The 21,686-nt window shown below is 52.4% G+C and overlaps 1 protein-coding gene across 2 annotated transcripts; it reads left to right on the top strand.

Moving 5' to 3' along the window:
- Positions 1-6,564: 6,564 nt before the first annotated feature.
- WNT4 (Wnt family member 4) lies at positions 6,565-21,310 on the top strand. Of its 2 annotated transcripts, none has more exons than XM_033079851.1 (5): positions 6,565-6,797; positions 17,587-17,822; positions 19,723-19,854; positions 20,155-20,297; positions 20,477-21,310. In XM_033079851.1, the coding sequence occupies exons 1-5, from the start codon at positions 6,721-6,723 to the stop codon at positions 20,942-20,944; spliced, it is 1,056 nt and encodes a 351-aa protein (XP_032935742.1). In that variant the 5' UTR covers positions 6,565-6,720; the 3' UTR covers positions 20,945-21,310. The 2 variants fall into 2 exon arrangements, with proteins under 2 accessions (XP_032935742.1, XP_032935743.1); XM_033079852.1 differs by lacking the exon at positions 6,565-6,797 and adding an exon at positions 8,128-8,196.
- Positions 21,311-21,686: the final 376 nt, after the last annotated feature.

Here is a 21,686-nt window from a genome sequence, read left to right on the forward strand (position 1 = left end):
GCATTGTATGTAGCTATTAAAGCCAAACATTTACAGTCCTTCCAGTTTTGCAGGATAATTTCAGAAGCAACAGCCCCAAAGAAGTCCTTTTCGTAGTTGAATAACCTGATTTGTACAAATATTTTAGCAAAAAAATCTGGGCTATTCTGATTTCTATGTGGCTTCCCTCCCTTCCTAAGAATAATTGCGTCAAATCCTCCAAGACACAAGATAAACACAGTGGTTTCATTTATTATAACAAATGATAGATTTTTTCAACGCTGCCTCACCAGGTCTGTCATTCGCCTTTGTCTCCAAAAAGTTTTGTTTTCATCATTTTACCACCATATTTACGTAGAAATGCACTGGACAGCTGAGGGGATTTTGCTGTCTCTTACATTTCCTGTTCTGTAGGTTAATTAGTCATTTCTGAAAAGAACATTACTTAAAATAAGAGATTTCCCACTACAGGAGAAAATTAAATAGATGAGCCCCAGACAGCCCAATGCTTCTGCAGGAGCTTCACTCTTGATGTGCTTCAGGAGAAACAAGGATTTGGTTCAGGAATCAGGTTCAATTATCAATTGCATTTTGGCAAAGCAGCAGGTTCATACTTGGTGTTAATGCAGCAACTTCTCCCTTGGGAATCTCCCAAGGCCCAGCTCTGCTTCTTCCTCCCAGCCAGGAGAGAATTCCCTATCCACACACCTTCATCAGACAGCAGCATCAAAAAGTTGTACAGCCAACATTTTGCTCCACGTGCATCTTCACAGAAGGAACAGACTTCCCAAAGTGCTGCTCATATCTCAGGCTCCCATTTCCTCCACCTGGTGGATGCAGGCTGAGCCAATGGAAAAGATGGCTCAACAGCAACACTGGCACCTCTTGAAGATGGGTGTGGAGGGAGAATTCTGTCCCCATTAAAAACACTGCCCAGTCAGGGCAGGGAAATGCAGCTCAATGTCCTCCAAACACAGCCAGGTTCTGCTGTAAGGCCAGTGTCTTGTCATTTAGCTGAGAGCCAAAGGCAGGAAAAAACTCTGTCCTTATTCATACTCCACATGGCTTTCAAAGGGCTTGGCCAATGCAACCCTGCATCCTCTTTGCCAAATGAAAGAGGAGGAATTTATGCACAGAGAAGCAGAACTCTTGTATGAAAAGCAGCAGAAGACTTTGGTCCTGGACTTCTCCACAAGCTCATTTGTCTCTGACAGCCCTTGTCATGGGACAAAGCTTGGAAGTTCTTTCCAGGCACAGTTCTTCTTGCTGCCAGAGATTAAGAAGATTTTTTTCCATCAGTATTTTATCCACTACCAGTAGACCAAATAATCCCAGTCAGCACCTGTCTTTTCCTTGATTTTCTTCTGTTCCTTCACACCTCTGGTTTACATCCCAAAAAGGCCATGACAAAACAAAGCAGGCAAGGGAATGGTGGTGCTGAGAGTGAAATGGTGTGGAGTTGTCAGGGAACACATAGCAAAGCCTAAACCAAACCAGCCTTACCCATCCTATGGCTTGGGACAAGACCTCCTTGCTCTTTGCCTTGCCACTGCCTGCAAGGTTTGTGCTGGCTGAGCCAAAACCACACCAGCAAAAGCACCACCAGGCTGAGTGGTGCAAGAAGAGAGGTGGAGCAAGACACAGCCTCATGACCCCCTTGGTGACACACAGGAAGAGAGATGTGGACATCAGTCAGGCTGAGCCCCTTGGCAATGGTAACACCACCTGGGGTTAGGTCTCATCACCCTGGAGAAACAGTGCAGCCTTCCAGGACTTACAGGGACTTATAAAAAAAGAGGAAGAATAACATTTTAACACAAGCAGATAGTGAAATGACAAGGGGGAACAGTTTTAAGCTGAAAGAGAAGAGACTCATTTAGATATTAGGAAGAAATTCTTTACTAAGAAGGTGGTGAAGGCTGGAACTGATTGTCCAGAGAAGCTGTGGCTGCCCCACCCCTGGAAGTGTCCAAGGCCAGGTTGGATGGGGCTTGGAGCAATCTGGTCTAGTGGAAAGTGTCCCTGCCCATGGCACAGGGTGGAATGAGATGAGCTTTAAGGTTCTTTTCAACCCAAACCAGTCTGGGATTCCATCATCTGCAACATCTGCTGAATGTGAAGAAAAGCTGAAGACAACTCTACCACAAGTCATGGATAGTCCAAGGTGCTCACCCCTGCCCTGTCCTCTCCTGACCATCCCAGCCTGGAGGACCCTGTGCAGTCCTGGTGCCTCCATCCCTCCTTCCATCCTGCTCAGCTCTCCCAGCTCCCACAGTGGTGGATGAAATCTCAGTGCTCTTAAATTCCTGGAGGTATAATGAGCACTGCAAAGGAGTGAGTCAGGGTGTTATGTACCCAACCAGCTGAAATCTCATTTTCTGCCTGGGCAGAATGACCAAAGCAAAGGTTGTAGTTGTGAGCTGTGACTCCAGGACCAGCTTTCTGCATGAGCACTGCCAGGTATGGCCACTTGTGCAGCACCTGGATGAGATTTGTTTCACACTGCTTGGTGTCAATGGCATCCAGGTGAGTGGGGAAATCAGATGGGATATATCTTAAATGCCAGAATCTGGAACTGTGATAACAATCTCCTCTGAAGATAATACAAGACAGGGGACAGTTCACTCACAAACCAGAGAAAAAGGATCTATCTGAGCAGTGGAAAAGTTGGCTCTTTCTGCAGTGGTATGGTTTGAAGGCATTCACAATGTTTGGGGATGTTCTTAACTTCCCTCATGGACAGCATCCACAACTTCACCATAGCCACTCATTTTTCCCAGAGAAATTTTGATGGCACGTTCAGGGACGACATCCAAAAGAAAAGTCCCTAAATCCCAAGCCACTCTTTATTTTTCTCAGTGCCCTATTTGACAATAAAATGGGAGAAATGAATCTTACCAGCCTCAGTGCCAGATTTTGGTGATACCACTGAAGATTTGTTAGAACACTTGTCTCTGAAGACTCATAGAAATAAATGCACATTCCCAAGCAGGGTCTGGAATGTGTATGGGGCTAAAGGCATCCTGCTGCAGATAAAACAAGGCTGGTGCTGATGTTCCAGTGGCCACTGTGATGTGTTGAGCTGCCCGGGTCAGCATGGGTTTCAGCAACTGCTCCTCCCTGATTGTAATGGACTGGACACAGTTCTTTTGTCAGAGCAATTTTCATGTTTGCAAAGCTGCTTCTGTTTGTGAACTGCAGTTCTATACAGTCCCTGCTCTGTCATCAGTGCCACTCGGAAATGTTTGGGTAGTTTGAAATAAATTTCAGCAGAAAAACCACAGGTTTCTGTAAAGGAGTACAACTGCCCTGTATTTTCTGGCATGGAGGCTCCCAGAACAGCTTCTCCTTTCTCCAGGACAGGATTAATACATGTACTGTTGCTCAAGTGTCCAATAGTCATGTTCCCTCAAATTCAAAACAGAATTTATTTCCATTCAGAGCCAACTCCTACAGCCTCAGATCCACCCATGAGTTCTCATTTCCTTTTTCTTGCAGCTCTTCTCCCCATCACATGGTGGAGAGTACCCTCTAGATTGTAGAGTACCTATTTTCAATCCCATTTGGTAAACCCATGGGGCATCAAAAACCTTAAAAGAATCTGTAAAATATCTCTCACAACCTCCATGACTGATAACACCAGTCAGACCCAGAAACTGAGGAGTGCTACCTGCCTGCACTTCCTCTTCAGTGTAGTTTGCATTTACATCATTTATATCCAGAGTGTGGCTACAATTTTGCATGGACTTTTGCATGACTTGCTGCTTTCACATTGGTCTCTGAGCTGAAAACCCCTTCCTGTCACCACTGCTGGCCCTTTTCCTTGCCTGTGATATGATGGTAATTTCAATTTGAATAAAGACACACCTGGGCAAGCCTATGAAACACTCCTAAGGTTCATTTCATTCCTCTTCCATCCACTGAAATATTTACACATCAAAGGGAGTCTCCTTATCTAAGGGGAGTTTGATGCTCATGAAAGGAGCACACAGGCAGTACCAGAGAGGGATGCCCTGCCGCCTGGGGTGTTCAGAGAGGGATGCCCTGCAGCCTGGGATGTTCAGGCAATAAGAGAGAGGGATGCTCTGCAGCCTGGGGTGCTCAGCAGGCACTGGGTGTGACAAGGGACCTTCATCACCAGCTGCTGTCCTGGGAGGGACACACAGGCTGGCCAAAAGGCTCTGCAGCAATGCACAGCCCAGGAGACCTGCTGTGTCCCTTAAACATTCCCCTACATCTGGGCCTACCCCTGTTCCAAATCAGCTGGACTTTAGGTTTTTAAAGCACCCTGGCACCTTCTGAATCAGAGGCCAAAAGAACCCAGCTTCCAGAAAGCTGTATGCAATGACCAAGCAGTGTTTGCTGGGCATCTCTGAAAAGCCCAAGGAACCCACACCCTTGCAGTGAGTGCCCATTTCCATATTGTGTCCTCTGTTCACACTCATCACCTCCTCCACCCCAGAGACTGTAAAATAAACTCCTCTCCTGCCCTGCTGCACTGTTATCATCTCCACAGGCAGCTCACACTGCACTCCTATCAGGGTGACTTACTCCAGATGTGTTTGCATCTGCCTCCCCTCTGGCATGGGGGTCCCATCATCACTCCATGGACACTCTAGTCCCAGTGCAGCCTGTGGATGTGATCCCAGGCTGTGGCTGCTGCAATGGCCTGGCATTCCTTCTCCTGCTGGTTCAGTCAGGACAGTCCCCTCTGTCCCACCTGCTGCAATGGGAACAAACAGGGCTCCTGCAGAAGTAGGTGGGTGTGATCTACAACTCTTCACCCAGGCCAACAGAAGTTTCAAGAGATCTTCCAGCTCGTGCCAAGCACCCACTGCACCATCCTGCCACCACAGCTACCCCAAAAAGGTGCCCTGAGCCTGCAGCACCACCAGCCCTGGCACCCAGGAGCATTTCAGCCAGGAGTGCTCCATGGGCTGCACATGTCCATGCCAGACAGGACCCCAGGGCCCATGCCCACCCTTCTGGCTTCTGTTGAACTCTCCTTGGAGGGGAATAACACATGAGAGGCCCAAAAGTATGACATTCCCATGGACCCACGTGGCTCTGGCCAGCCAGCCACAGCCCTCTAACCTCTCATTCCCCTTAGCCTCTCAATTAGTTCTTGCCTTCCTGACAAGTTCACTCAACACCCTGAGCAATTAGAAGACAGAAGGCATCAGCTTTGTCTCAAATGATGAGCCAGATTAATCAGCTCCAGTTGCACTGAATTACCCAGACAGGGCTCACAGCAACAACCTCCAATTCAGCAGCAAAGCAGCCAGCATCCCGCTTTCACCCCGGATAATCAGCAAGGATGTGAAAGCCAGATGAATGACTAGGTGAGGGTGGGCTGCTGCCTGTCAGGAGCTGGAATATAAGTCAAAGCACTTTGAAATTAAATCCTCACTTTGACAGGGAACTAATGCAGAGATTTTAAAGTAGGTGTAATAAAGTTAGACAGGCATATGTGCAGCCCAGCACAAGCTGCAGTGTTTTGAATAAGCGTACCCCAGCTACAGGAAAACGAAGTTGAAAAGACAAAGGGAATTTTGAATAGCTCCAAACCAGCTTGGCAAGATTTTAGAGATGGTAGCAAGAGGTTTTAGTAATGGACCTAAGTAACAACATTGTCAGGAGGAGATTTGGTGCACAGTTGTGGCTGCCTGGGATCTTGGATTTCACACCAAGCAGCCAGCTCATGTTGCTCCTGGCTTTAAATTAAGTCATTTGTGCCCATATGAATAGACAGAGGCATGGATGCACACAGAGGGATCCCCACCACATCTCTTGGCCTCGGCGTGGTTAAGCCATGCTCCTTGGATTTCCCAAGAGTTGACTTTTCCAGAGGTGAATTTAAGCCTTGATATCTGGTGAAGCATCACCCTCCATCTGCACATTCTGGAGGCTGCCACCAGCCGCTGTGCCTGGCAGCTCTCCATGGGCAGCCCTCGCTGAGGTGCCAAGGGGGTTTGCAAACTCGACCCTGTTCTGGTTCCAAATGCTGTTCTGACAGAACCCGCCCCGAACCCTCTCCTTAGCTGCGAATTTTCAAACGCGCTTTGGCATTTACAGTGAATCCCCAGAAACCGGAATCTCGGAAATCGCTCCCAGCCAAAGGGGTGCTTATTGAGGAAGGCAGCCTGGGCGATGCATTCCGAGCAGCACCAGCACATCTCAGAGCTCTGTTTCTTCACAGCCACCAGGAAATTACCCCAAAAACCAGCAAACGCGGAAAACGCCGCCCTCCCGTGTGCGAGGCTGCGAACCCACCCGGCGGTGCCGCTCGGTGGCTGCAGCAGCAGCAGCAGCAGCAGCAGCAATGCGGGATCGCTGCCGGCTCCCCGCTGCCCTCCGCGCCGCCGGACAAACTCCAAACGCCCTCCCCACCGGCAGAACCCCCTCTGCCCTCCGCGCTGCCCTCCGCGCTGCCCTCCCCGGTGCCCTCCCCGCCGCCGGCCCGCCCCGGGGGTGTCCCCGGCAGCGAGTCCCGCCCAGGGAGCGGCGGAGCCGGGGCGGCCCCCGGGGCTGCCCCCGCCCCCCGGCCCGCCCCCGGCCCCGCCGCTCCATCCCGGGACGGGCCGGCCGCGCTGACAGTCGGGCTCAGCGGCGGCCGCGGGAGCATCCACGGGGCAGCGCCCGCCGCTGCTGCCCGCGCCCACCTGCGGCGGCGGCTGCCCGGGGCGCGGGGCGGCGGGGGCGCTGCCGGCTCCGCGCATCTCACCCCGCCTGCCCTCCAGGATGAGCCCGGAGTATTCTCTGCGCTCCTTGCTGCTCATCATCCTCGCCACCTTCTCGGCCAACGCCAGCAACTGGCTGTGAGTAGCTGCGGGGCGGGAGGGGGAACGCGGGCGCGCTGCCACTTGTTGGTGGCCCCCGGGGGCGCGGAGCAGGTGCCGCGGGGTCGGGCAGCAGCGGGGAGCGATCCCCGGTGCAGCGATGCTGCTCGGTCCCCGCGGGCACGGGGAGCCCGTGGCCATCGCCGGTGCCTGGCCCCGCCACGGCAGTGGGGCTGCAGCTCTGACCGCGGGCAGGTGGGTGACAGGGATGGGGACTGTCCCCAGCCGCTCCGCGGCGGTGTGTTATCGCGGCTGGTGGCAGTGCGGCTGTTTATCCAGCCCCCCGTCCCATTTTGTGTCCTTAAGTTGTGGATCGCGCCGGGATCGCGGGTGAAATTCGGGGCGTGGGGTCGGAACGGGGCCTGGGTGCTGGCGAGATGCCCCGCGAGGCCAGCGGTCCAGGCAGGGTTTGGCAGGGCTGGGGCGGCCGAACGTGCTGGGCCCGGGGATCTGCGGCCAGCGGGGCTGCCCAGGCTCGGCCCCCGGTTCCCGGTACGAGCACGGGGCTCGGGGGGCTGCTGCACGCCGCACAGGAGCCCGATGACATCGGGAACCCGCTGAACAAACACTGAAATAATGTGTAAGGTAAACAGGGGCGGAAATCGTTCTGGAAAATTCCTACGTGTTTGCCAAGGTGGTGGGACTGCTTTCTGAAGAGGACACCCCCCCGTTCCCCCTCCCCGGGTCAGAGGGGATGGAGCATGACAGCGTTTCCCACCTAACTTTGAACGGAGGCATCGCTTCTTCCTGATGCCCGTGCTTTGGTGGGAGCTGGTCCTTGCTGCTCCCCGTGCTCCGGGAGCCCATCGGTCCCCGTGCCCGCACCCAGCAGAGCCGCTCTCCCTCCGTCTCACCTTCCCGGATTTCCATGGGCAGGGGCAGGTACAGCGCACGGGATGAGCAGTTCCCAGGGTTGTCATGAAAGATCCTGAGTGTCGCGGTGCTCAGGTGTGCGCACATCCCCCGCGCAAGGAGTCCTCTCCGCATCCAGCTCCTCCTGCCTGTAGATTTTTGAGATTATGGGATATGTGTGGTTTTTGGAGGATGCTCCCCAATGCCCGGGGGAAGTGCCAGGTCAGCGGCACGCTGTGAGTGTCCTGCTGTAGGAAAAGGTGGCTGCCTGGGATGCGTTAGTGCTTAGTCCTGCTCCCCTCCTCCTTTGCCAGATGGAGCCACTTGCGTGCCACACGTCTCCAGCAACTGGTGGGTGGATCATAGCAGCTATCAAGGTGGTCTTTTAAGCTGTCATGCTTCTGGTGAAGGTATATTGGGAACTGTGGGAGTGTTTTTCCTGCAGGAAGAAAGTTCTGCTGAGGAAGCTGTGTGAGATGATGGCAGATCTCTGCAGAGGAGCAGCTTGGGCTGCGCTGGGCTGAAGGTGGGGATTTCATGAGCGGGATGCGCTGAGGTGGGACTGCCCTCGCTGCTCGGCGCCGCTCGCAGCTGGGACAGCGTTTGGGAGGCAGGAGGAGGGAGGGAGATGGGCTGTGTGCAGGCAGGGAGGGCTGTGTGCAGCCGGCCGTGCTGGCACAGCGAGGGTGGGCGCGGGGGGCTCGGCAGCGCAGAGCGGAGGGCTCATTCCTGCCAACAGGGGAGGAAAAGCAGATCCATTTCAGTGCGTTTCAAAGGAAGGGGGGCAGCTTTTTTTGATGTTGCGAATGTATCATGATAAAAGGATCGTCCCCCGCTCGGTGCTTTTTATTCTTTGCCTTTAGGATTAAGACAATTCCCATTGTTTATCTTCTCACATCAGAAACAAAGGCTGCCAGAGGCAATAAACAGAGTTAGAAGGATCCCAGGAATTATCAGATATTCGAGGAATGAGTGTGCCTCGTATGTCTTCACGTGTGTGGGCTCGGCATGCTCAGTTATCCCAGGGCACTGCCAGCTCGGGCCAGGCTCACGGGAGGGATCCAGCCCGGCCAGGCACTCAGCTCTGCACAGAGGTGTGTGCACGGAATGGCAGCCCACGGTGAAGTTTGCTTTTCCAGAAACCTGCTGGATTAGTGATTAAGCTCAGTTGTGAGTTTTTTTTTTTTTTTTTTCTCTCCCCCTAAAGCTCTAAAGCTTCTTTCAACCTGTACAGACTCGCAGTCCCCCAGCGCTTTGGAGAGATGCTGCTTGCAGTGCTTGAGCTTGGTTTTCTGTAAGCCTGGCTTTGTGGGGAAGGTGCTCGTTTTGGCCATGCAGAGGTGGCTGAGGAGCTGCCCCATGCAGTGTAAAAAGGAGATGATGCAGGGATCCCTCAAAGGGATCACTCTGCTACAAGTGGCTGTTGAGCTGGAAGGGATTTCCCAAATCTTTTCATTAAACAAACCAAGCTGCTTTCTCCCCGGATAGGAAGCAAACCTCAGGTGTTTTTTCTCAGTGCCTTGACTTTGGGGAGTTGCTGCTTGGCTGGCTGCCTATCCGAAAAGCTCTGTTCTCCAAATCTGAAGAGATGCTCTGTTCCCACTTCTTGTGAAAGCCTCAGGCTTGCTCTTCCTTCTGCCTTTGGAGGTTCAGATTTACCTCTTCAGGCAGAGGTTTGTAAATTAAGTGAAGGGCTGTAGATAGAGCCTTTTACTTCTTGTTGGCTGTGCACAGGAAGGTGCCTCTGGCTTCTGCTTTATCTCTGAGGGAGTTCAGGGCCATGCTTTGCACAGGGGAAGCAGATGAGTTACTTTTCAAAGCAACTTGCTCTTTGTAGACTCTTGAACCCACATGTGCAGTGATGTGGTAGAATTTGGAGTCAAGGCCTCGTCTGCTCCAAACCCATCCTGATGCTGAGGGTGTTTCCTAGAGACTTCTAGCCAAACAAGCATGATCCCACAGCTGGCACAGGAGTGCCAGGCTCTGCTTTCAGTCCAGTTGTTTAGTTAGTTAGTTATTCATTTATTTACCTGTTTTGGAAAGAAGGAAGTCCACATGAAGAAGTGGACTAGAAAATGTGCAGAGTGGTTGTGGGTGTAAGTATCCAGTAAATGCATCAGGCACTGGGCCCACTGCCTTGTTCTCTAGCTGTTCAGAGGGTTTGAATGATGGGAGAACAGAAAGAGAAAACTTCAGATACAACAGGGTAGGGTCCTTTAGGGGTGAGACCCCCTGGTTATCAAACTATCTGGGAATCATTGCAGCCTCTCTCCATTTTCTTGCAGCTAAAACTGGCTCTGGAGGAGGCTCTCCATATGGACATGCTTGGTCTGAGATGTGGTTATGCCATTTTAGAGCAGGGTGTACCACCAGCAGCTCTGTCTTTACAGAGATTTAAAATTTCTGTCTGGGCTTGGGACTTGGCTTAAAGGGCCAGGAGCACAGATGGGCTTTTAAAACCTTAAAAAAAATAATCTGAGTGCTCTGGGAAAGCTAGAAGATGCTGTGAGGGTCCAAAAAAGCCTGGCTAAGCAGCTGCTCTCTAACCACTTTTGAGGGCTGGTGAGGAAGGGATAAAAGGAGTTTGGATTTCCCTGGCCTCCTTTCATCTGAACATCACAAGGTGCTTTGCAAATAGGGGGCCCAATTCTCTGTGCCCAGCTCTGCCAGTTTAGGAGGGGATGTTGCAAAAGCAGCTCATTTTGTCTGGGTCATTATGCAATGCAGAGGATTTCAGAGGAAGCATGCCTGGATCCTGCCTTTGCATCATTCTGGTTTTAAACCAGGCTTTATTTCTCCAGGTGAGTCTCCACAGCTTTGACAGTGGGGAGAGATCACTTCACCTGGAGCCTGGCATAGTTTAACTTTGTACAAGATTCTTGGCATTGTCATTGCAATGCTCCTGTCTTGCACCTGGTGAGGAACCCTCAGCATTTCCCTCCAGGTGCCATGGCAGGTGCAGCTGGCTCTAGTGCAGAGCTGTTCCTGCCAAGCTCTGCTCCCCTCTCCCTGCTCTTGGTTTTTGCTCTGAGGGCAGTGCCAGGAAGGCTCCCCAGTCACAGCTGTCCCAGCACCCAGACCATTTGGGTTTGGTGAGGAATTTCAAGGGGTGCTGTGGGTTGGATGAGTGGCTCTCCACTTCTGGGATGCTCAGGGCTCTTTTTCATTGCTCCTGTGAGATCCAAATCATTGGTGCATGAACCTATGGAACCCGTTACCAAGGCTGTGAGGTTGGGAATTGAAACTGCTGGAAATATATTTTATTTTTTATTTATTTGTAGGTCTTGCCACTTCTGACAATACCAGCTAATTTTAGCTAAGTGATGAAAATGGACTTGTCCAACCCTGCAGGTTGCACCCAGTGGTCCTGGCACTGGGTTTCAAACAAGTTTGGCTTGTCTCTGAGCAAGGGTCCTGTCCTGCCTGGCAGACACCCTTCAGGGCTGTGTTTGCCAGGGTGTAGGAGGGCCCCATGCTCTCCTGCTCCTCAGAGGTGATGGGCATTTCTGTTCTAAGAAAGCCTCAAGTAAAATTCCACCCCTGTCTTTCACAGCGGAACCTAACTCTAGGGAGGATGGACAGGAGGGAGATAAAACCACTCTGCACACCAGGCTGTGAAGAACTGGATAAGCTCCAAACATGAGCAACAGCAAGAGGCAGGTTTCTGTTTTTTGCAATGGATTGATGTGATTCGATGGATCAGAACTGGACTTTTGCATTGAAGCAAAAAAGTGTTGGTGCAGCTCTGCTGAGAGCTACTGCCTGCTTGATTAATTCATCCTTGTAGATGTAGAGAAAGGCATTACAGCCACTTTCTTAAAATTATGAAATTGCTGAGCAACCCTGGAGTTCAACAGTTTCTAGGAGATTCTTCTGTATTTCCTTACAATTGCAATGACACTGGCTCTTACAATAATTGGTGAATTTTTCTGAAAGCTTGAAAGCCTTGCAGTCATCCAAGGCTGTTTGAATGGTGGACTCTGCTCTGGGTACCCAGTGCAGGTAACCTCTGCCTTGCCCACCTCTCACCTGTGGTGACCCCTGGCACATCCCCCAGGCTCTCCTGGAGCTGCCTTGCAGCATCTGGCTGGCTCAGCAGAACTGGAGCCAGTATTGTGCTTTCATGAAATTACTTGGGGGGAAAAAGTAATTGAGTCTCTTGGCCTATGGAGAGCAGCCTGGGGTCTGTTGAAAGTTGGGTGGGATCAAACTAATCCTGTAGAAGGCTTTTTTTTTTTTTTGCCACGTATTTGCAAATTCTGATCAAATCTTCAAACTCATCAGGTTTTCTGCAGCCAGGTCTAGCCTGGAGCACTGCAGGGGTTGGCCTGCACTTGCCTCCTCTTGCAGCAAGGCCTGGGTGTTGGACCTGAATCCAGGAGTAGCTTTTATTGGCTTAGAAAGGAAGTAAAGGAAATTTCCTATGCATTCAAAGCAGATTTCCAAAACAGAGGCTGCTCAGGCTCTTCCCAATTACCAAGTGGAGATTTTGCCCCAAAAGCAGCACTGGCTCAGGACATGTCACTGTCCCCAGAGATTTGTGATGGGGGCACCACCAGTGTCTGGGGCAGGGCTGTTTGCTGGGGCTGTGTGGTGATAAATGAGGGCTCCAAGGGATGGGGAACAGCTTTGGAAGTGCAGGCTCACCCTTGAGCTGAGGGTGGAGGTGTAGGCATAGCACTGCCTCCTCCTGGAGGACTCTGCTGGCAGCTGCTCACTGGAGATGAAGAGTAGGTGTGAAAAGGAGGTTTCAGCCAAGAGATGGTGCCCTGGCTGTGGTGGGGGGACTGAGGCAGACCAGCTGTATTTATTCCAAGAAGGAGCCCAGACAGGTTCTGTAAATGATAGTTCACACTTAGAAAGGTGGGATGCCTGATCCCAGGAGGGCACACCTGGTCCCTGGGAGGGCCAGGTCTGCTACAGAGCCAGCAGCTGGGCAAGGACAGCCCTGCAGGTGTCCCACAAATCCTGCCCAGGCTGGCAGGGTGAGGAGCCCTGGATGTGGTGCCCTACCAGCCTGGTGCTGTTGGCACAGGGACAGTGGCACTGAGCCCAGTGTGGGACACCACGAGAAATCCTGGAGCTCTCTGGCCTGCATGGAATATCCTCTGGGCTGCCAGAGACTTCTTCCCATGCCTTCACTCACCCTGCCTGGTAGGAGAAAGCAACCAGGCAAAGATAAAACACTTGTGCATATCTGCAGGATAACCCTGGTCTCTCTGCAAGTGACTTCCCTGGATTTAAAGGCAGGAGAAAAGAACTATACAAGGCCAAGATGAAGCAAGAAGACAAAACTTTAAAAAATGATGTGGACAGCAGCTCTCTTCTGAAATGTTCTTTGCCCAGTCTTGGAAAAGGAAGAAAATATGCCATTGTTTGGGTTTGTTTTCCACAAGCAGGGCTGTTTTGAGGCTGCATGTGAGACTTAAACCTGTCTCTGCATGGAGCTGTCTGTGGGGTACACAGGTACATGCAGGGGTGCATGGGGTTTTCCCATGGATTTTTCACATTATAAACAAGCCTTTAGTTCTTCCCCAGAAGAAACTTGCCTGCTTGAGCAGTCTCAATCCCTAAGACAATCCCAAGTCACTGCTGGCTGTGCCTGCAGCCTCAGGGGGCAGAGATGTGCTTGCTGACCCCTCCACAAGCAGGGGGTGTTTGCTGCCTCTCACACAGGAGCAGAGCTGAATCATCTTCAGTTTAAGGCTTGGACAAGCCTTTTGTGGCCTTGCCCACTCAACCTTGTGGGAAGGTTGAGTATTTGCTGAGCAGGCTGAAGCTTCTGAGCCTGATTTCTGAACATCTATTGAGTGTGTTATAGGGATGCCACTGCCCTGGGTCTGAAAGTTCTCATCTTCAGGAAAATATTCCCAAAATGAGACAATGCAAAGAGTTCACACTTGAAACTCACTTGATTAAAAAAAGAAACCCTGGAGATCTCTGCTTTCCCCAGGGTATCTTCTCTGACCTGCCTCAATTGAGTATTTGTCAATGACTGAAATTTCCACACCTTTCCAGGGCAGGGAATCTTCTCCCCTCTCCTCCTGACTCTGGCTGCCAGACACTGTGGCTCTTTCAATGTCTCTTTGTCATTTCACCAGTTATCCTTCCTCATGAAAATATTGTCATAGTTTTTTTTTAAGCAGGCCTTCTGACATCACCTACCTCTCCAAAACTCCCTGGATTTGAGATTTATTTATTTGCCATCTTGCAGAGTGCATCAGCTGCAGCTGCTTAAATTATGGGGCTTCAATCCTGATCTGTCTGGGAAAAAAGGAAGGGCTTTTCTCCTAAAGCAGTGACTCTTAAGAGGGAGTCTGTTCTGCAAGTGACTTCCCTGGATTTAAAGGCAGGAGAAAAGAACTGTACAAGGCCAAGGTGAAGCAAGAAGACAAAACTTTAAAAAATGATGTGGACAGCAGCTCTCTCCTGAAATGTTCTGTGCCCAGTCTTGGAAAAGGAAAAAACATGCCATTGTTTGGGTTTGTTTTCCACAAGCAGGGCTGTTTTGAGGCTGCATGTGAGACTTAAATTATAATCTAGAGCTCTGCATAGCAATCCCAATGTGATGTCACGGTGGAGATCTGCATTGGGGCTTTGTAGAGGGCAGGAGCTGTTTGTTGCTGTGCCTGTCTAGCTCTCTGTGCAGGTAGACAAAGGCTTTGGCTGTGGGTTCTACCACTTGAGCCCAAGGAAACAAAGTTTGGAGCAAAGTTCTTGTTAAGGACCAGGCAGAGCACTGGAGCCAGGTTTCCATGGGGACTGGGGGATGCTGCAGATGGGTTTGGTTCCTGACAGCCCTGGGGCTCCACAGCCCTGAGAAACACGAGGTGGAAGCATCTCTGAGTGCTGGTGAGGGCAGGGCATGGTTCCCAGCTCTTACCTCTCTCTTCATCTGCCCCAGAGAGGGGAAGGGGACAGCCCCCAGCTGCTGCTCCTGAACGTGCTGTGCTGAGATGCCATGTGACAGTTTAATGTCCTTAAATCCTTGCCTCAACCTCTGCATCCTGAGCCAGGGATCAGGATGGGAGCTTCCTCCCCCATCAAAAACCAGGTCCTTTGGAAAGCAGTGATGGTTCTGCTGGAGCAGTTACAAACTGGTAGCACGATGGGGCCACAACATTTTGGGCACAGTTGGCTCCATCTCCACAGAGGGGCTGGCAAACATAGGCTGAGGAGGGGTGATAGGACACAGGACCTGTCAGGGGGAGAGAGGCCAGAGCACTGTTCTGGATAGTTTCATCTTATTTGTCTCCCTTGCAAAACTAATTACCAGACCTGTTCTTGGAAGGCTGTACCTATCTTTGAAGCCTCCTTGGCCTTTGTTTTATAATCCCAAACAGCATTAAATGTGAGTTGGGAAGGCACCTTATCAGGTGCATCTCCTTGGAAAAGCTTGAAAGGCTTTTATCACACTTTCCTTATGCATGCTTTGAATTTATTATTCCACATTGCCCAGAGAATCTCAAGCTGGAAAATATATTAGAAAAGGAGATGATGCCCCATCCTGAGCAGAGCTGATAATAATGTGGGTGCTACATCTGTGTCACAGAGCCCTTCTGCCTGTGTGTCTGCACTCAAAGCAGGCACTGACTCATCTGTAGGACCAGTGTCCTGGCTTTGAAGGAGCTGCTTGCCTGGCATGATAAATGCCACTGCAATTGCTGGCAGAGGGGGAAACCAAATCAGCACAAGGGGCTGGTACTGGAGATGGATTCTGGTTTTCCTGACTTCCAGGCTCAAAGCTGATCAATAACCCACATGTCTTGAGCTGAATCTTACCACTCTGCTGTGTATCATCTTCCCCATGCCCAGAGTGGAATGAGGGCTGGAGCTGGGAGGACACAGCTGTTACAGGCACTCTGTGTGTGCTCAGCATTCAGCATCCTCAAAGCTCCCAGAGGTGGTTTGGTGCCTTCACCCCAGCTCAGCAACATGTGAGAACAGCAGTTACTGCTCTCAGTGTCTTGGACTGCAGGGTTGGGGACACCCCAGCAGAACAGTGACAGTCCTGAGTTTGGCCACAGTGGCTTTTTCAGCCACCCACGTGCATCAGGTCCTGTTCTGCAGACAGGGCTGTCCCCTTGGAGGAGAGGCAGCCTTGGGCAAGGATGATTGCTGGTATGAAGGCTCTAACAGCAGTTGGCTCAGAAAGCCCAGCAGGCTGCAGCTCCCCGCTGTCAGAGCAGCATTGCCTCCACCATCACACACAGGGAACACTGAATACTTTTGACATCTCGCCATGCAGACTCCCCACGGACACCCTGAGCCAAGACTGCTCTCCCTGGCTCCCACGGCCCCCCCGGTTGTGAGCATGAAACCAAGCTGGTGAATAATTCTGCTGATGCACAGAAGAGAAAATCCTGTTCTCTCCTCCTGAGGCAGGCTGGCAGGGTTAATGAGAGGAAGAGGCTGTGACAACTTGATTTTTGTGGCTGAAGTCAGCAAATCTGGCTCCTGGGACACATGGGAACAGGCAGGGAGCACGAGCCACTTTTGCACAGTCACTTCTTGGAGACAAGCAGGGCTTCAAAAGAAAAATCCTTTGCAGGATGTTGCAACTTGGGAGGAGGAGTTAAAAAACCACGCAAACAAAAAAACCCCACAAGTTCTGTAGGGCTGAGAAATGCAGAGTCAAGGAATGAAGTTTCCAACAAGCTCAGTACTTGCTTTTACCACTTCCCTTGGTACAGACAAGGTAAATCTCAGCAGTGTGAGACAATGCTGGCAGTTCCAAAGCTCAGTGTGGTTAGTGGATGGGTGCAGGTGTGAGTTACACCTGTCCCAGGCAGGGGACCCTCCATGTCCACAGCAGCTCAGGGCTCCACCATCACCTGACACCCTGCAGGTACAGCAGCCACAGGAAGGAGGGACTGTCATACACACACCTGCCAACACAGTCACTGATAGTTGCAGAGGATATTGGATTATCACATGGCCTTGTTGGAAAATCTGACTGGATCTGTCTTAAGCTCCTTCTGTGATCCAGAGATTGGGGCAGGAGGATGGAACTGGAAATGGGCAAGTATGGACACCATGCCCATAACACAACAAGGGGTGGGAGGTTGAGTTTCTGGGATGTGCAGCAGGGACCATCATGCCCACACACTGGACAAGGAGATGCTGAAAGCTTTTGAGGTTCTTGCTCTTCAAGCTGCTTGCTGCCACCCAAGAGCAGCTCTGTAACTCTTTCTGCTGGGGATGGCACTGTGGAAAGTACATGGTCCCCTCCACACAGGGACAGTCAGCAAAGACCTCATGGCCCTGTTCACAAGCTGGGCTCTTGGAGGAGGTGCCCAGCCTGTGGAATTTTGCCCTGGCATGCTCCTGATTCTGCTTCCCTGCTTGAATGCCAAGTGACAGGAAACCTGGCAGCTCCCAGAGGCCATCCCTGCCTGCTGGGGTCTGGGGCAGCTAAAAGCAGCCTCCAGGAGGGAAGTGGTTTGGAGGGCAATGTTTGCCGGTGATGAGCACACAGCCACGCTGTGGGAGCGCTGTGGCAGATGGAGCTGGCAGCCAAGTGCCTGTCCTGCTTGTTTTGGCTGACTTCAGAGACCTCTGGCTTTTCCTAGTAGCACTTGGATATGCCGATACTCAGGAGACCTGACCAGGCACATTCAGACAGCGCTGAAAATATCTTCCTTGCAGGCAACAGAGGCAAAGGGGAGCCAACAGCTGGACTCCCCAAGAGACAGGGACTAGGCTGCAGAGGGTTGGTTGTTTTGCTTGGGCTTGTTCTCTGTCAGCCAGAAATGCATCCTGCAGAGCCACTGCTGTGGTACATTTAAAGGTGACCCCTTTGGGCAGCAGGTCTCAGCTATGGAGGGGCTGAGAGGTTCAGGTCCTGCTTTCTGCAAGGCTGAACGTGGCTCCCCCAGCCCTTTCCTCCTAACCCACTGCGCTGCTGTCCTGGCAGGTACCTGGCAAAGCTGTCTTCAGTGGGGAGCATCTCCGAGGAGGAGACCTGTGAGAAGCTGAAGGGTTTGATCCAGCGCCAGGTGCAGATGTGCAAGAGGAACCTGGAGGTGATGGACTCGGTGCGCCGCGGGGCCCAGCTGGCCATCGAGGAGTGCCAGTACCAGTTCCGCAACCGCCGCTGGAACTGCTCCACGCTGGACACCCTGCCCGTCTTCGGCAAGGTGGTGACACAAGGTGAGCTGCAAGGACGTGGCTGGGGTGGTGCTGCTGGGGGAATGGCTAGCAAAGCAGGCTGGAGGGCTGCAGGTGGGATTTTGGCTGCTTGCCCCTGAACTGGTGGCTGTGGAGGGTCAGGAATGGCCCATCCAGTGTTGGATCTTGGGGTGGGTGGGTTCCTGTGCACTTCAGCAGGGCTCTGTTCACTATGATGGGTACAGCATATCCAGACTCCTGCTGCTCCTCAGCTCTCCTGAACCTTTCTCACACCCATTGACAAGGACATGAAGTTTGAACAAAGGTCCTAAAGTCACCCTGTGGTCTCCTCTCTTCCCCACCAAACCCAGGAGCCCCACTCCATAAAGCCATGGGGCATTTAATCAGTCTCTCTCTGGGCAGTGCTGAAGCAGTGGCTGCTGCCAGGCTGGCATGTGGCCACTCTTGAGCAGAGCATCAGTGGGGACACCGTCAGGAGGATGGCTCGGTGCTGCCTGGCACAGGAAGAACAGGAAGATGTGGCAGCATCATCACCTGTCACAGCCTTCAGGACTGGGTGTGGCCAGGGCAGCCCCCAGCCCCTCTGATCCCAGCTGCACCCTGAATTCCCAGAAACACAGGGCTGTAACCAAACCAGAGCACTGGAGTGAGGGCAAAACCCTTCTGCAGCCCCTTCAGATCACTGAAGCATCCCTTGCCTCCCCTCAGCGCTGTCTCTGAGGCACTGTCTCACCTCCCATCCCAGGACCCCTAGACCAAAGCATCCCCCTGGCTCCTTATTTGACTTTCCTCCCCTCAATGCAAGGGTGAAGATCTCTTCTTGTGAAGGTTCAGGGATTGGAAATACCAGAAATACCAGAAACTAAGTCGTCTCTTTTTAGGCAGCCACAGCACAAACCGACCAACATGATCCTACTATTAACCTCGATTAACTTGGAGGCAGTTCAGTCCCCACACTGGCTGGTTCCTCCCCAGTCACTGCCAGCTGGGCCACCAAAGTCTGGGATGCGACCACCAAAGTAGCTGCCCTCTCTCTGACCGGCAAGCTGAGTGCTCACAAGCCATCCCCCCTCTGTACCAAGCATGGGACCACCCCAAATACCAGCCCTGCTTGCTCAGAAATGGAGCATTTGTGTCCTCAGAGGACAGTGGGGATTTGTGTGGTGCTGAAGATGATCCCTGCTCCTTTGTGTTCACACCCAGGGATGTGCCCAACTTCCCAAACAAGCTGTTCTCAATCGTGTGGCACCACACATGTGGACACAAGAGCTGGGACTGCATTGCACCCTGCACACCAGTGGGGTTGTGTGAGGTGCTCAGGGAGCAGAGCAGGGTTCTGCAGGGTAGTTTGGGAGGAATTGCAAGCTACAGGACCCTGTGAAAGAGGAGCTGCAGCTGCAGGGAATGGTCCTGGATGTGGAAAGCAGACAGCTATTTCGGATGCAGGAAAGATTTCATGGTAGAGGTGCTCTGCAAGCACAAGGCAAGACAGTCTTCCATACAAGCTCTGGGGAGCTCTGCCCACACTGGCAGTGCAGCCTCTGTCTCTCCTATTGCTGGGTTTTATCGTTCACCCATCATTCATGTTTTTAGTCTTGTGGAGCAGGTCCCAACTTCTTCACTATTGCAAGAATGGGCCCTCACTTCTGAAAACATCTCCCAGCACCCAGGGGTCTCTGATGAGTCAAGTCCAGGCTTGGCACTAAGCAAACAGCATTCCTGGGGGTGGGGACAGTGAGGGTGCTGCATGTGCTGTCTCATCTCAGGAGGGTTATGCTCTGTACAGCATGTTTTTCCAGACCAGCTTTTCAGGGGGGTTTATACACCACACCAGAGTTGGGAGAGGAGATGTGGCAGTGCAGCAAGAACTGCTACTGGTGTTGCCTCTGTGCCCCTTTCCCACACGGTTTGTGCCTTGCAGGGACACGGGAGGCAGCGTTCGTCTATGCCATCTCCTCGGCTGGGGTGGCCTTCGCCGTGACCCGCGCCTGCAGCAGCGGCGAGCTGGACAAGTGCGGCTGTGACCGCACGGTGCAGGGGGGCAGCCCGCAGGGTGAGTGTCTGAACAGGGGGCAGCTGCACGGGGAGGCAAAGTAGCCAAAATACCTGCAGTTCTAACCTGCTCTCTGGAGCCATCCAGAAAGGAGGGAAAAGTTTAAAAATTAAAACTCTGGTTAGTCTATGTGACTGGCTCAAAGGGGCACACTCCCTGGTTTCCCCTGTTGCCATACACTGCTGATGGTGGGCAGCAGGACAGAGAGGGGTAGGCCAGCTGGATTTTAGGAAGAGCAGGGCTGGAGGGTGCAGCACCACAGGGTGGTAGTTCCTGTCTCATGTGTGCTCTCTGCCTCAGGCTTCCAGTGGTCGGGCTGCTCCGATAACATCGCCTACGGCGTGGCGTTCTCGCAGTCCTTCGTCGACATCCGCGAGAGGAGCAAAGGGGCCTCTTCCAACAGAGCCTTGATGAACCTGCACAACAACGAGGCAGGGAGGAAGGTAATGGCAAGGAGGAAACCCAGGCAGCTGGCTGGGCTCTGCACTATCCCAGCCACAGCTTGAGCCATTTGGGTTCTTTCAATGCCATGCCCACCCAGCAGCGTGTTCTGCACAGCCCATCCACTGTGCCCTCCCTGCTGTGTCCATCCTGCTGACCATCCCTGTGTGTGTTCCTGCAGGCCATCCTGAACAACATGCGGGTGGAGTGTAAGTGCCACGGCGTGTCGGGCTCCTGTGAGTTCAAGACGTGCTGGAAAGCCATGCCCCCCTTCCGCAAAGTGGGCAACGTGCTCAAGGAGAAATTCGACGGAGCCACAGAGGTGGAACAGAGCGAGATTGGATCCACCAAAGTGCTGGTGCCCAAAAACTCCCAGTTCAAGCCACACACAGACGAGGACCTCGTCTACCTGGACTCCAGTCCCGACTTCTGTGACCACGACCTCAAGAACGGGGTGCTGGGCACCAGTGGGCGGCAGTGCAACAAGACCTCCAAGGCCATCGACGGCTGCGAGCTGATGTGCTGCGGCCGCGGCTTTCACACGGACGAAGTGGAGGTTGTGGAGAGGTGCAGCTGCAAATTCCACTGGTGCTGCTCTGTCAAGTGCAAACCCTGCCATCGGGTGGTGGAGATCCACACGTGCCGGTGATGCACCCGGCTGTCCCCTCTTTAACTGACCCTGCTCCTCCCTTGCCCCACAGCCAGGACTGAGGAAGTGACCCAGATGCTGAAGGGAGAGCACAGCTCTTTACAGAGACAGAACCACAGAGAAAAACAGATTTTAAAGAAAAAAATATTTAAAGTTTAAAAAAAACTCTGATCACTGTTGGCTTTTTTTATTTTGTCTCCTTTGCTGTATTTATTGCTGAAGCCAGAGCCCCTTGGTGTCCTGTGCCAGCAGCCACGTTTGTCCCCTGGCTGTCTGGGGACCTCCTGTCAGATGGGCTCCTGCTGCTTTTGGAGTGCTGCTGACAACAAGTGTTTAAGGCAAGGGTAGTGCAGCATCTGAAATCTTCTTTCACAGTTATTTTTGTTTGTTTAAAGGCACATCCTGGAGCACTGCTGCCCTGGCTAAGCCTCAGGAGGGGAAGGAGCACAGCCAGCCTGTGCAGCCAGGTGCATGGCAAGGGACAGGCAGGTGGTGACAGGGTGGCACTGTTCTCCAAGAGTTAAGTTCCACGTGGAGCCCAGCCAGGGTGATCAGTTTATGAGGGCAGTGTGAGACACTCCTGCACCTCCTTCTTGTGGGATGCTCAAAGGCCTTCTGGGCAGCCATGGATTTTGGAGCAGCTCCAGGGACTGCTCTGGTTTACAGAAGCTCCTCAGTGGCTGCCCAGGGCTGCTGGAGGATATGATGGTCCCACCATGCTCCCTTTTCCCATCTCTTCTCC

Source organism: Catharus ustulatus, chromosome 24, assembly GCF_009819885.2.
Source record: "Catharus ustulatus isolate bCatUst1 chromosome 24, bCatUst1.pri.v2, whole genome shotgun sequence".
NCBI classification, from domain to species: Eukaryota; Metazoa; Chordata; class Aves; order Passeriformes; family Turdidae; genus Catharus; species Catharus ustulatus.